General features: G+C 42.6%; 1 protein-coding gene across 1 annotated transcript; it reads right to left on the reverse strand.

The window, feature by feature from the left end:
• Positions 1 to 4,181: 4,181 nt before the first annotated feature.
• Positions 4,182 to 12,697, reverse strand: C2H3orf38 (chromosome 2 C3orf38 homolog). The gene is made up of 3 exons (XM_054627679.2): positions 12,526 to 12,697; positions 10,977 to 11,197; positions 4,182 to 9,258 (listed from the first exon to the last, which is right to left on the reverse strand). Exons 1-3 carry the CDS (start codon positions 12,656 to 12,658, stop codon positions 8,683 to 8,685), a joined length of 930 nt encoding a protein of 309 aa, XP_054483654.1. The 5' UTR covers positions 12,659 to 12,697; the 3' UTR covers positions 4,182 to 8,682.
• Positions 12,698 to 15,382: the final 2,685 nt, after the last annotated feature.

Consider the following 15,382-nt stretch of genomic DNA (forward strand, 5'->3'; position numbering starts at 1 on the left):
TCGCCATCACCACCTCCTAACAAAGGAAGCAGACTTGAGGAGGGTCTGTGCTGTACAGCAATTTGCAGTGTAAATTTTGACCAAGGCCTTTGATCACAACAGAATTCAGTCATCTGCAAATACAACACAGAAACCTGCCCAGTTCTGAGACATGGTTTAGTATCAGCTGTTGACCCTATTGATTTATTTTCTATTTTTCATAATGAGTTATAGGTACATTATAGAGTTGCTTGCATTGGATTGCAGTTTGATTTTCCAAGTGCCATTTCTCAGACGTGAGGTCTTTATAAAAGCTTTCCTCTCAACAAAAGCTACTTTCATCTTAACAGTGTTGCAGGTTTGTATCTACAGTTCAACAACAAATTAAAACTTTTTTATTTTCATCTACACACCCATGAACAGAGATTGGAGCACAGCAAAACAGGCCAGTGTGCTCCCTCTGATCCCATTTTTCCTTGGAGGTGGAGGAGAAGGACACTATTTCTCCTCTGCTCCTACACATCAACACTGCTGGAAGCTATCACCTCTCCCTGGCTGGACTTTGCCAATAAAAATAGAATAAAACATTTTAACTCAGCGTTCCTAACTCACAGCTCTTCCTACAGGACTTTGCCTGAAAAATCTGTTTCCTCAGCAAACAGTTCATCCCCTTCCCATCCTTCACCTGGAACTAACACCAGACAACAAAGGCGTCAGCACAACTTTGCCAGGTCTGAATTGTATCTCTGCAGACTGTACAATGTCCTGACACAAAACAAAGCTTCAAAAAAGTAAAAAAAAAAAAGAAAAGACAATGAAAAAAAAATCCTATCACACTCCCCCCACACTTTATGGATTTCAAACTTTGGCTCACATGTCAATTCAAAAGTATGAAAAAAACCACAGGGAGGGAAGAGCTGGAAAATATTATCTTCCCTAATTTCTCAAAATCAAGATCCCAAGTGCTTGCTGGAGTTTTCATATATTTGTATGCTCTCCTCATGTGCCTGTCACCAGCAGACCAAACTCCTTGGCCCCTGCATTTCCCCAGGGCTCAGAGGAGAGGGAACATCTCCTCACCCTCAGGTGGGTCACTGCGCCCTCACAATTACTCTGTCACTTTGTTCCCTTCAGGACATTCAGAGTGACCAACACACTGAACGAGCAGCCTGCCCTGGGTGCAAACAGAAAACATCCCTTTTTCTGCTCAGGAACAGGAACAGAACTTCTTCTTCCATCCCAAATCCTTCCTTCAAGGAAATACTAATGGTATTACCTTGAAGATCTAAATGGTGCTGTCAGAGCCCCCAAACTTTTGTGAGTAACTCTTTGGGGACAGCACTGAATTGGAAAAAGAAAGTGACTTGATCAGTGTGAAATGTTATTTCAGGTGAGAAGGAAAAGGGACACTTCTCTCTGTATACTAAATAGGAGAACAAATGCATACAGGTGTAACATTTGCCACAAGCAAGGCAGCAATCCCCAGCACTGCTCCAAGAGACAACTTCCCTCCCCTTCTACTCACCTCAGGTTTTGGGATACACAACAGGATTTAAAATGGGGGAAAAAAGAGGAATAAAAAAAGAAGGAAAGAAGGACCCTAATGAGCTTGCAATATTCAAACTGGCATTGTTCGTTGAGGATATTTCCTAGTGTGCAGTCAGTAGTTGAGAAAATACTGACAAGACATTATCTCAAGAGGTCAAAACAGCTTTACTGGCACTTTAGAAAAACCAAGGGAGTTTGACAAAGGGTTTACCACAACATCCAGTCTACATAAACCACTTCTCAGAGCATTAACTTGGCCCATTCAACTTTTAGCAAACTTTAAGCCCATTTGATGTTAAGTTACTCAAAATGCTCCAAGAAACGGGAATTACAAGAGGAAAAGAGACAAGAAGACAGAAAAGACATAGAAAAGCACACAGACCACATACACATTCAAAGAATGCAAAATTTGAAATTAAAACATCCTGAATACCATTCAGGAGCACACAATTCATCAGACAACTTTTACCTGCAGAGATCAAACCACATCAAAAAAAAGTAGTTACAAACAGAAATCCAGTCCAGCAGCCCTTCACTTTTGACCTGGGATCTGTAGCCATACTTTTCTGGCTCAATTTTACTTCTGTTTAAAAACTGGAATACTACAAAAAGCCTATCTATAGACAGTAGATCCAGGATTTCCCAGGTAAGAAATAGACATTTAAGGTGTTTTGATTTAACTTTTTTGTTTAAACTTTTGTTTAAACAATCACTGGGACTGGGACAAGGGGAACAACCTTCCAGCAGCATCATCATTTTCCTTTGGCACACTGAAAATGTCAAGGATTTTCCAACATGTGTTATTATCTTGTGGGGACGCTGAAAGCAGAAGGAATCTGGAAGTGAAGTGAGGAGCTCAGAATTTCAAAGTGAAAAGGGTGAAAACTAAAAGATAAAAGAAGTAAAGCTAATTTTAAGCCCATTCCCTAATTTGTAACGCTCTAGTTACTGTGAGCAGATATGGAAACACAAAGCCTCTGATTCTCTCCAGCCCTGCCCAGCATGCAGGAGGCCAGGGGAAGCACACAGGGAGGTAGAACACATACCTTCTGATGAAAAGTCCAGATTTAGGGCACTCCAAGTGAATTAGACACAAGGAACTATCCCAGGTAACTCCAGGCAATTGAAACATGGCATAATTACTGATTAAAATTACACCGTTATAGAATTCTTATGGCTCCCAAGACATGAGAAATCACAGCTGATCTCATGCAAGCAAGAGGTGGGACACTTGTGCTCAGCAGCTTCCCACATGTAGAGTCCCAAGCCCTAGGAACACATTTTAGGATAAGCAGACACTTTTACCTCTTCCCAGGTCCTGAGGAGGACAGGGTGGGTGGTCTTTTCCAAAGGGCTGCAGAGTTGGCTCCTTGTGTCACAGGACCACTGGAAGGGCTCATCCACACACCAGCCTCTCCCCAGGGAACCCACAGCCAGATCTTTTCCATAGCAGGGTTTAAAAAAATCCTATCCATCATGCTTAGCAGTGTCAGCCTGCTGCCAAAGTTTGTCAGCTATAGCCTGTAAGCATCCAACATTTTAGGTTGGAATCCAAGCCCTCTGTTCCATATGTAAAAGCTTTAGGGCAAACACAGAGTTTGCACCCACAGCACAAAATTTCTCGTGGGTGGTTTTCCCCCATATGCAAAAACAATTAACAGTGTTTGAATTAGAATGTTCTTAACATGTTCATTTTATGATCTAGTGGTTTTATTGTCACCACTGACACTGCTCATGCTCCCCAGCCAGCTGTAAAGGGGTGGCATGCTGGGCTGAAGCAGGAGCTGCCTTGGCAGTGACAAATCAGCCCTCCTGAGCTCCCACAAAACCTGGCAGATCCACAACAAAATCCCAGTCTGGGACTATAACATGGAAGACTGACCAGCACTGAAATTCAGCTCACCTGGGGAAGAATTTGCCCTTCTATTGCTCAGAAGGCCTTTATCCTTGTTCTTAACCCCTCACTGAGCTCAAAGTAAATTGTGTGATGTCCTTCTGCCTTCCAGCAGTCCTTGCCTGTTATATCTGGGGAAAGCAGCTGCTGGAGACAGCTGGAAGGAGACTTTTATGATTATTACAGTAGCTGCAAAGTCATCTGTGCCATGGTTAGCACTCAGATGTTTAGCAGTTTCTGTCACCAACACAAATTTTAATGTAGAAATGAGTCTGCAGGCAGCCAGGGGAACCCACAGCACCCCAGCCCAGCCATGTTTCGAGAGAGGGGCAGCTGCAAGGGGCTGGAAATCCCCTGGAAGATGCAGGAGACATTGCTGGGAGCTCATGGTTTGGTCACTGTCACAACGACACAGATGTGACAGAATGGAAAATTGACTTATAAACTGAAAATACTGAGACACTTTTACTGTCATGAGATGTATTTCTAATGGGAGCATTTAAAGAGTTTGTGTGTCATAAGATGATGTTCCTAATTTCAGAGAAAAAAAAAAAGACTGCTCATCTGAGCCTTTCAGATGCACATCAGCCAGCAAGTAATTGAAGACAAAGTGTTTTTCTGTAATAAACCTTCATAATGAAGCACCAGAGGAAAATCCTAAAGTTCAACTCAATAAATCACACTAATCTGCAGAATGGGATTTTCCTGCCACTAATCTTGTTAGAGCTGGGGCACTGTGCAAATATATCCAAACACATAATTACTGGAGAGATATTAAACGGATCGATTTATTTCAATAAAAAATGCAAACTTTGAGGAGAATTCATTAATGCTCAAAATCCAGCCAGGCAATAAATAACACTAATGAACTGAGAAAAAGGAATAGATGAACAAGTACTGACATGATGTCTTATGCTTATTGCTGTTAAAGAGGAGCTGACAACTACTCCATTTGAAATACAAATCCTGCAAGGGAAATGCTAGAAAGCGAGTGAAAGACTTGTTAAAAATATGTATGTACATATATATATACACACATTTTAAGAAAGCATTAGGATGAAAACTAATTTAATTTCATCCTAAGGAGGCCATATTACCATTTTCATCACCCTTAAGCTGTGTTTACATTAGCAAACAGTGCTGTGCAACAGGAGCATGAAACAGCTGTTGCTGAGATTCTGCCAGCACAGGATCTCTCCGTGTGTTGGGGGTTTGCTGCCAGCCAGCTCCAGGGTGGTCCTGCAGCCTGAGTGCCTCACAGAGAGCAGGGTACCCTGGCCACCGGGCTGCAGGAGCTCCCTGGTCCATTTTGTCCCAAGGGAACTTCAGGGTGAATGCTCTGAAATGTGAATCAGATGACAGGGATTGTGGGTGTGGCAGGAAACACAGTATTTTCCTCAAAAGCAGCCTCCTGACTGGCACTGAAATGCTTCCTGCAGAAGCACTCAGGGCACTGTAAAGGGCTCACACTAGGACAGCAGAGTGCAACACTCACCCATACAACCCAAATGACCCAGTGACAACCAGGGGTATCTAAAAGAGCCTTTTCAGTAAGGGCTGTGAGAGCTTGTCAAGACAGAACCCAAGAACATGTTGTTCCTTGTGCTTGGGAGGTTCTGCAATTTGCCAAGAGGAAAAATGAAAACATTTGGTTTGTTATTTTGGAATTATAACATGGTATTCAAACAGCACACTTGGAGTTACGCAGGCTGCTTTCAGAGAACACTTGCAGGGATTTTCCAGAGGCTCCTGAAAAAGAAAGAAGACATTGAGGGGCTGAGGTGTGTCCAGAGAAGGGAATAGAGCTGGGGAAGGGTCTGGGGCACAAGTCTGATGTGGACCAGCTGAGAGAGCTAAGGTTGTTTAGCCAGAAGAAGGCTCAGGGGGACATAATCACTCTACAGCTACCTTAAAGGAGGGTGTAGTGAGGTTCTCTTTTCCCAGGGAACAAGACAGGAAGAGAGGAAATGCTCTCAAGTTGTCCCAGGGGAGACTTAGACTAGATATTATGAAGAATTTCCTCACTGCAAGGGTGGTCAGGCTTTGGAACAGGCTGCTCAGGGAAGTGATGGAATCGCCAGCCCTGGAAGTGTCCAACAAGGTGTGGATGTGGCACCTACAAGTTTTACTCAATCCCACAGTTCTTACAGCAAAGGAGGGGCTGCCACCTCTCCTGGTGGAAGATCCCCAGATTATTCATTCATTCCTTACCTGAAAGCTGCTTCTGTTCATTATTTGGAACAACAGACTTCAACAGCTGAGGAGGAAGAAAGCTCAGATATCAAAGATGAGCTTGTTTCATTAAATCACAGTCAAGTTATTAAAAATCACAGTCAAGTTATTAAAAATCACCATTTCCTTTCAATAGTCTTAAGTGGGAAAATGCTGGCAAGGCACCCAAACCTCATTGAGATGAGCAGCTCAGGCTTTTACTGGTTATAAAGCAAGTAATTTATGGCAGCATGTACAACATGATGTTATCTCCCTTGCAATTATGCTCTCAGAGGGCAGAGAAGAGGTGGTTGTGCAGGAATTACACATCCCCTGCTCCTTCCAGCAGATGCCTCTCTGCACAAACACCACTTTCACAAAAATCTCTGCTTTGTTCTAATCTAGGTCTCCAAAAAGTTTCTCTGAGGACAACTACTACTGGCAACAAGCCCAATAAATGTTGTATTTTTGTCATTTCTTTAAGTTTATCCCAGAAATATAAGAGGTTTCTTAGTTTACATTCTGCTGAGGGATTCCCTTCAAGCTTTCCTTTAGATCCAAGGCAAGGGGGAACCTGGTAATTTCAAGGCATTTTGATGCCAGCAAGGAGTGGGATAAAGCAGCCTGTTCTGCACAGTCTCCTCGGGACTGCAGCTCCGAGCAAGTGATGAATCTGCCACCAGATGTCACCCAGAGGCCACTCCTCTCCCCTGCTGAGACTCCAGCAAGCCTCTGGATTTCCTGCAGGCAGCAGGGATGGTCACAGCACTCATCACTCCTGCACTTACACCCACATTTAACTTTGGATTTCTACTTTGTGCCCTTAGAAAAGAAAAGAAACTTTTAAGCTGCAGTACATCTTCAAAGTGCTTTGAAAGCTGCAGTACACTGCAAGAACTAAAAGCAAAATGCTATGGTTATTGATATCTTTACTGGAAGCCTGTATTTCTCCTTTTACAGAATTTTATCACCCTGCAGAATTTACCCTTATCCAACTCTTAGGGGAAAAAACAAGCTACTGAGACAGATAATGAATTGCAAGAAAACAGCAAGCAAGAAGCATCTTGTGACAAGGGAACATAAAAGATTTCCTGTCATAATAAAGACAATTATAACAGGGAAAAAACCAGCAGAATAAAAAATTATAAAGTCTAAATAGATAAAGATTATTAGACACCTTTTACAAATTCAGGAATACACTTAAAACCTTCATTTCATGGGAAGCATCCAAAGGAAGCACAGAGGGACACAATTTCCACTGCTTAACGTTCAGAAAGTTCCATGTGCTTTGCTGCAAATCAGAATTTTGCTTTTTATCAAATTATTTACCAGAGAGAGATCTAGAAAGCACAAATTTAGCATTGCAGCTTCAGTGGTAGTGATAGACATAAGAAACTGTTATTGAAAATATTTGTTGTGGTAAGAAACAGAGGAAAAATGGATGACAACAGTTTTGAAGAAATTTTACTTCATGTTTTCAATCTCCTAAATACAACTAAATGTCCAGTGCTTCCAATGGTAAATCAACAATTCCTTCAGCTCTGAACAGCAGCATCTAAAAAGAGGGATGAAATCACTCCAGTAAAAATTTCAGCTTTTTGAAACTTGTCCATCTCCATTTAAACAAGTCCTAACTTTTCCCTTAAAGTCAAGGTTAAGCTAAAACCTTTGCCACAAATATTCTTCTACTCTTAAAACATTCTGTCTGTGTTGATGATTTGAAAATTGAATTTGGAACTCTAAGTAAGGATATTTATTCTAAACAATAGAAAAATTAGAAGCCACAACTCAGTTGTTTATTAAGAACATCCCAACACAGTATTTGAACTTTTGCTTAGAAAAGAAATTACTTTAAGGAGAAAGCAAGATTCAGACTGTTCACAAAGATCAGTTCTGTGCATACCTGAACCTCCTTGTTTCCTCTCACCCAGCCATACTTCACCACCACACACCTGGGAACAGTTCTTCTGGTTCTGCTAAGTTATGGGGAATGTTTACGCTTTCAGAACTTTAAACAGTGAAGCCAGAAAATGAAAACAAAACTCCCAAACAATCAAACAGGATGCAGAAAAACAAGTTTTCACCTCACTTCACCTCTAATCCCCTATAAATAAATGCAGTAAAAAAAAAAAATCAAGTTTTACAGTGGCAATAATTTCAATAATTTCCTATTATTAAGTAGTAATTGGGTACTTTTCTTAGTGTGACCTATCACTGTAACCACCCAGTGGTAACAAATGGACTTTCAGTACCTGTAATAAAACAGCTCAGAGTAAACAAAATACTGATCTTGAGAAAACATACAAAAATCACAACTATTATATTAAAAACTCTGTTGTAATTACATACAAAAAAACTATCAGAGCATTTGGTTCATACAGTGTTGCTGCAAGTTTTGAAATCAAGTTCTTGATCCAGGACAGTCAGTGCTAGAAATGGGCACCCATCTCAAGTCTGCCTGCTTGGGGACATGGACAGAAAAACTTGTGTGTGTTCAAGACAAAACTGGAACCATAAGGTAAAAGGACAGGAAGCAATCAATGCAAAGAAGCTAAAAAAAAAAAAAGATTTCAACAATGCCAAGTTCCCTGCACTGTCCCATTAAAACACATTTAGAACATCCACAGCAGCTGCCTCCATTCACAGTGTTTTGTTTTGAGTTTTCTATTGGTTTTCCTGGGACTCAGATGTCCATTTAAACACTTAGCCCTCCCAAATTTCCAAAACCAGATGCAATGACTTCCTGCTACAGCTCAGGTGAGAGTTTCAAATGGTGTCCTGAAGAGAATGTACAATTTGTGAACCCCTCATTACACATGGCTGCCAATCCATATTTAAATGCAACCATGAATAACCAAACTCCACTCTAATGACAGTGAAAAACCTGAAGGAATACCCATAAAAATATTTGTTAGCTCTTGGAAAGTGCCCACAAGCATCACTTGTGTTAATACCCTGTATCTCAGCCTGCCACTCAGCAAATCTTACTCAGAGAAGAGAAACTGCATGGCAGCAACAACCCAGCCCCTCCCTCAGCTGTGACAAAATGCTCAGAATTTCTGAGGTTCAAACACAGTCAGTTCATGCCCATCATAGAACTCTCTCAGTTGGTTTGACTCATATTTTATGGAAGGTTGTTCCATTTGCATCCCAGGCTCCAGAGCGTTCTGCCCTACTATTTTAAGGTTCACCACTTTTATTTTCCAGGTGTTATTCCTCATGGGGCAGCTGATGAGCCCAAAGATCTGCTCAAAGACACCCAAACAAGTGTTGTCTCTGTGAACTGTGCCAGCCACTGCCACCAGCACCAATCCATGAGGGGACATGGCACATTTCAGGCCACTGGAATGCAAATTTGGGTTGAAGAGGAGACATTCTTCTTTAACCAAGGACAGCAGGCGCAGGCTCACCATGTCTGCACCCACATACTGTTCCACGTTTTTTTCCAAAGTGTTGTAACAGAACTTCAGTTTGGCATCCTCCCAGAAATGCTGTGGTCCCCATGTTGCTTCAGATTTTACTCCCAAAGGGTGCTGAGAGTTCAGGAGTTCAAAGTACCACTGGCAGAATTCTCCTCCTAGGCCAACAATGTCATCTTGTGGTGACTTCTGTCCATTTCCATAACTCTGCAGTCAAGCAAATTTTTTTCTTAAAACTGTTCAGCAAGATTGTCACTTAGAAAAACATCAAATCGTGCACACACTTACATTAAACTTTTAAGTGTTCTGAGCCAGAGTACCTGAAGAGAAATACCACAGTAAAATCTCATTTCTTTTTACTAACTTGATTATCTAATACAGAGAACCAGGTCAGGTTCTTTGAATTACACCTAGAAAGTGCTTCACTGTCTTGGGCTCCTTACAAAGAGGAAAACTACGGTTCTACTGAAAAAGGGCAGGGGAAGGATGTAAAGTAACATTTTTTGGAATTAAATGTACGGTTACTTTGTAGAACTTCACAGTATTTATGACTTGACAGCAAGACTTTTTCCAGAAGTAAATCAAATATCAAGTTTGCTAACACCAAAGTCTGGTAAGTATTAAATTGTGTTATAAACACTAAGTAATTAAGTGTGAAAAGTCTGGAGAATTCTGTATAGAAATGCTGTATTTGCTTCACTACAAGTTGAAATCATTTCCAATTCTGTTACATAGGTTCAGGTTTCCCATTTCTTCAAAGTGGTGAAGAAAGAAGGGATGAGAATTCAGAGAAAACAAATGCAAAGAAAGATGTATATGATAAATAAATCAACTGACTTTCTTTTAAATTTATGAATGTGTTTTAAGTATTTCATTTATGTACCATTAACCACAGAATTTTGTTAAGAGAAACCTTTCTATTTTCTCGAATTATGCACGTAGAAAATTGTTTTGAAAACATTTCTCAGCTAAATGCTAACTGTCATCAGTTAATCCCTGAGTGAAAGCTCAGTGCAAGAGGTTCTCAACAGGGACAGAGGTCTCACAGCCCAGGAGGTGAGGCTGCTGCCCATGAGGGCTCTGAACTACAGCAAGGGGGCCAATCAGAACCATAAATGAACCTCCAAGTTCATTACACCATGAGGATTTGCTAAATAGCAAAGACTTAAACTTCAAAATAACCTATTATTGCCAAAACACATTTCCTTTTACTGTATTAAGTGTTACAAATACATGAGCAAATTTTGTTCAGCTGTTTCTGGCTTATATAGAATTCATTGTTGCAGCTCAAGAGAACAGCTCTTACTCAGCTGAATGTGTGTTGCTTTTCCTTCTGATCAAGGGACATCTGCATGGACATTTTTTACATCTCAAAGAGGAAAGAGTCATCTAAAATACAGGGATAAGGAATGTCTCCTCTGTTCCTACCAGTGCTCTGTTGTGGGTTTACCAGATCTTGAGGGCAGGCATTCCTTACTACAGCTCTGAACAGAGCCCACCATAATGATGAGTTCAGTTGATTGGAAAGAAGGGAAAACAAATGGCACTGACCTGTCACTGCTGGAACTGCACATTTAATCAATATATAAATTCAGTAAAATCAGATGGGCCTCTGCAGGATTTTTGTACTACTGTTTTCAGTTGTCCCTGAACCCACAAAACTATTTGTGAATATCTTCTAATTTTAGCCTATAGGACAATGTAAAAACTCAAAGCATGGAGAAGACCCCGCACGTTAGAGTTCAAATACTGTGAAAAACAGAGCAGACACCTTCAGATGTTGTCATTTAAAACCCAACTAAAACCAAACCAACCAAGAGTTAAAAAGGTTTGGGACCTTCCTACAGTTGCAGAGCCACATGTGCATCGCTCATCCTGTGGAGGCAGGGCTGAGCAGCTGGAGGATTTCCAGCAGCAGCACTCACCTGCGCAGGAGGTTTTCTGTGCCCTGGCTCCGGGGCTCGAGCCGTGAGCTGCCCGCTCCAGAGCTGCCTCACACGCTCGATCAGGACATGTTTCTCCGAGGACGGAGGCACCGAGATTCCCTGCGCCGCCAAATACTTGAAGATGATTTCTCTGTAGACTTTCCGGCGCCTCAGAAGTTCCTCCACGTTTTGGCTGTACACCAGAATAGCATGAATAGCCTCTGCAAAGAAAGAAATTGAAGTTAGAGTTATCTTCTTTCACAATAAAACCCCAAACCTAAGCCATTTCTTACACTCCTGAGCTCCAAACACAGTACAAGTCAAACTGGCAGGACATGAAGAGACCAAAAGTTTGCAAACTGAAATCTGGCCTCATCATATCAGACACAGAATACACCACCCAAAGACTTGCAAATATGCTTCTTGGACAGGAATTCCAGTGAAGTGTTTCAGCAATGCACAGTAGTTTGAGAAAGTGAGGTTCCACCTCCTTCCTGAAGCCTGCTGGAAATGGAACTAAATCTGTTTTATTTCCACACTAATGTGATTACAACTCTCATGTTCATAAGACTATGCATCCTAGCACAGCAACAGTGCATTGAATGGCAACAATAAACAAAATTCAGCTACAAGGCTCTGTAGCAGAATGAGGAAATATGACAAACTTAAATTCTCTTTTAAAGCAGGTGTAGCAGACAGTTCCCACCTGAACTGAGGCTAGCACTTAACAAGGGATCTATAAAATCCCTAAATCTAACCAGAAAGAAATAGCCAAAGTAAAACACAAAAATCTTTTCATGTAACCTACAACCACAGCAAAAAGTAGGGGGAAAAAGGTAAGGAAAAAAACCCAAAACCTACAGGCAGAAGACCTTTTAAAGAAATGTACTGGGCAAATCTTACAGGTTTTAGTTACGTCATATGACGTATACTCAAGGCCGAGTAGGAGCACATATATATGTACATATTCATCAGGCATATGTGTATATACATACATATATACGACTGTACATATACATAAATATACCTGAGCCACTGGGCAACAAACCCAGTGCCCTCAGGTAACTGACATAAAAAATTAATTCTTATGAAACAAATCTCAACAAAGTGATGGAGGACAGTCACAACTGGAAGCATCCTACAAAAAAAGTTCAGTGGAGATTCGTATTTTACCCTTTCAAAACCTGAAAGCAAATGTGACTGACACCAACAGCGAGAGACTGTTTCAATACTTTTAAGGAGCTTTCAATACTTTTAAGCACTAAGGGCACAGCCGTGCTCGCAGCTCACTGCAGGGGTCTGACAGGACAGAGATGCTCGAGGAGCTGGAGGTTGGCCACGCGCCCGTCACCACCGCAATCTCCTCGGCCTGAACACCCCCAAGCTCCGAGCAGCCACCCCCCACAGCTGCTGGGCCGGGCAGGAGAAGGCTCCCGGCAGCGACCCCGAGCCCCCGGGGCAGCCGCAGCCGCCGGCCCAGGGATGCGAACGCAGGGCCCGGCCCAGCTCGGAATGCCTCGGGCCGGCGGTGCCGGCGCTGCCCGCGCACCTTGGCGGCTCTCCGGGTGCACCAGGCGGTTGGTGACGGTGTCGGTGAGCGCCAGCAGCTCCTCGGTGTGCAGGAGCTCCAGCAGGTCCCGGCACCCCGCCCGCTCCCGCTCGCTCAGCCCCGGACCCGCCATGGCCGCGCCTGGTGCAGCGCCGAGCGCCCGCCGGAAAGAGCGGCCGGCACCGAGGTTCCGCTCGGAGAAAGGGCCGGGGGTGGGGGGGGGAGCAAAGCGGCTGGGAGGCGGGTTTAAATGTATAGACTGGGTGTGTTAAACATACGGAGAGCTTATAACTGAGTGTGTCCTTCCCTTTTAGCCCGCCCTGATGTCGTGCTGAGCTCTAGGGAGATGCTGGAGAGCAGCAGCATGGAAAAGGACGTGTGGGTGCTGGTCCATGGACAGGGGATGGGAGCCAGCCCTGGAGCCAGGGGCAACATCCCTGTCCTGGGGACATCAGGGACAGCTTGGACAGCCAGAGGATTGTCCAGCTCTGCTCTGGGTTGGGACAGCCTTACCTCCAGTCCTGGAGCAGCTCTGGCCACCGCACTATCAGAAGGTTATAAAGCCATTTAGAGAGTGTCCATGGGGAAGGGCCTTGAGGAGAAGCTGTATGAGGAGGGCTTGGTCTCTTCAGCTGGAAAAGAGGAAGGCTTGCTGCAGTCACAACATCCTCCTGAGGGGTGGTGACGGTAAAAACAGCCGAGGGAATTATCTGAAGTGTCAGGGAAGGTGTAGGCTGGATATTAGAAAAAGGTTCTTCTTCTCAGCACTAGCCTGGCAGAGCTCAAAAAGCATCTTGATGGTGCTCTTAGCACAGGGTGTGACTCTTGGGGTCCTGTGCAGGGCCAGGAGTTGGACTCTGTGATCCTTAGGGGTCCCAGCCAGATCAGGATATTCTCTGATGTCATTCTATGATTCCTACCACTGGTCACCTCACCTGGACCAAGCCAGAGTCCAATCCACTTGTACCTGAGGCAAGAACTGCACATTCCCAAATGGTGCATGGCCCCAGGACTGGGAAATCCAACAGCACAGCACCTGTTTAAGGAAACAAAGTCCTATAAGCTAAAGATGCTTTTTGTTACTAAATGCAAGCTCTCAACCTTGAGTTGCTCTTCCACCTAGCACCAGTGGTAGACACCTCATAAAAGAGACAAGAGGAAAGATGAACAAAAAAGGGAAGAGAAGACAGCAGAAGCTTTCACTGAACTAAGCATTATAAGCTGCATGCTGAGAAATAAAGGTGCAAAGAGTGCTTGACCTCTCTGTGGCAGAAAAAGCCAACATTCTGCTCCACTCTATGCTTTAATAGGGACGTGTGAGGAGACCACCTTTTTGTGCTAAAGCTGCCTGTGATTTCAAACCCAGGAACACACAGATCCTGTAAAGACACACAAAAGAACTGCGTTTTTACTGATGATGCTTTTGCACTAAGAACTGAACTCATCATTATGGTTGGCTCTGTTCAGAGCTGTAGTAAGGAATGCCTGCCCTCAAGATCTGGTAAACCTACAACAGAATACTGATGAAAACAGAGGTCACATTCCTTATCCCTGTATTTTAGATTGTTTCCTCTTTAAGATCTAAAAATTCTCCATGCACATGTCCCAGGTTGATCAGAAGGAAAAGCAACACACATTCAGCTGAGTAAGAGCTGTTCTCTTGAGCTGCAACAATGAATTCCATATAAGCGAGAAACAGCTGAACAAAATTTGCCCATGAATTTTAAATTCAACATTAAGATAAAAATTCAAACTGGAAGCATCTGGAAAGCTTTAACATAATAATGCTTATTGTCTGCTGTGCCAAGCTTCCCCTCATGAGCACAATGATTTACTATTCTTGATTAGTATCAATCCTGCAAACTACAAATTAGACAACGCATCTGAGAAATATAAATTACCTCTGCTTTATTTTGCTTATGTTTCAATAAACCTTTATTTAGATTTGCAACCTTCAAGGAGTAATGCCCATCCAAATCTTCTGGAATTCAGGGAAACAAAAAAAAAAACACCATCAAGATACCATTAAAAAAATTAGAGTGAGATCGAGATCTTTGCTCTGTTTTCAGTAAGGAACCAGGAGGTGGGAGGGGAAGGCAGGGAGAGGTTGCCTCAGAATAGTCACATTGCCATTAATCCTTAGAGAGGAAAAGTACACTGGCATCAGAGAGATTGGAGAGACTTCTTAATATTCAGGACTGATGTCTCTCCACAGCCCCTTTCCTGTTCTAAACCAAGACCAGCCCTTTCAGCAGGATTATTTATAATATATTTACATATTATCTTACTTGGTAAATCTTTTCCCCTTTGGAGGTAATGGGGTGGAAAAGGGATAATCTCAGAAGTAGGTTTCATTTTTTTCTCTCTTTCTCATAACTCAAAATTCCCTTTAGAGTTTTTATTCAAACTTTTAATTGACTTGAGCATTGAGCAGGAACTGGCATTCCCAAAGGGGATGAAACAGGAAAATTATTAGCCTATATAAACCAAAAGGTGAACAGTACTCTTGTAACAATAAATTGCTGTCGTAATTTAAGGAGTTACTACAAGGACTGCCATTGCATTTTCTCCCTCCTGTCCGTCTGAGGAGGGGCAAAGAAGTTTATATTTGGTGTTAACAATTTATTTATTAAATGGCTTATGTACACATTGCCATTTTGATAAATAGTTTTCCTGGCAAAATGTACCTGAGATCCCATACCCTTACGCTCACACTTACCTTCCTCAGGCAAGGACCTTGTCAAAATTATCCACAGTAGAAAACAAAGGTAAGTGTGAAGTTACACATATCCAAAAAAGTCACCATCCAAAATTTTCCAGGAGACAGTCAAAAAAAACTAGGAATTTACAGGGCTGT

This window comes from Agelaius phoeniceus, chromosome 2 (assembly GCF_051311805.1).
Source record: "Agelaius phoeniceus isolate bAgePho1 chromosome 2, bAgePho1.hap1, whole genome shotgun sequence".
Taxonomy (NCBI): Eukaryota; Metazoa; Chordata; class Aves; order Passeriformes; family Icteridae; genus Agelaius; species Agelaius phoeniceus.

What these genes read in the sequence shown, in the direction of transcription:
- C2H3orf38 (XM_054627679.2), bottom strand. Translation starts at nt 12,658, where the DNA reads ATGGCGGGTCCGGGGCTGAGCGAGCGGGAGCGGGCGGGGTGCCGGGAC. An exon ending in GCACCCGGAGAGCCGCCAAG is followed by an intron (nt 11,198 to 12,525) that starts GTGCGCGGGCAG and finishes CTTTCTTTGCAG; the next exon opens with AGGCTATTCATGCTATTCTG. An exon ending in ACAGAAAACCTCCTGCGCAG is followed by an intron (nt 9,259 to 10,976) that starts GTGAGTGCTGCT and finishes GCTTGACTGCAG; the next exon opens with AGTTATGGAAATGGACAGAA.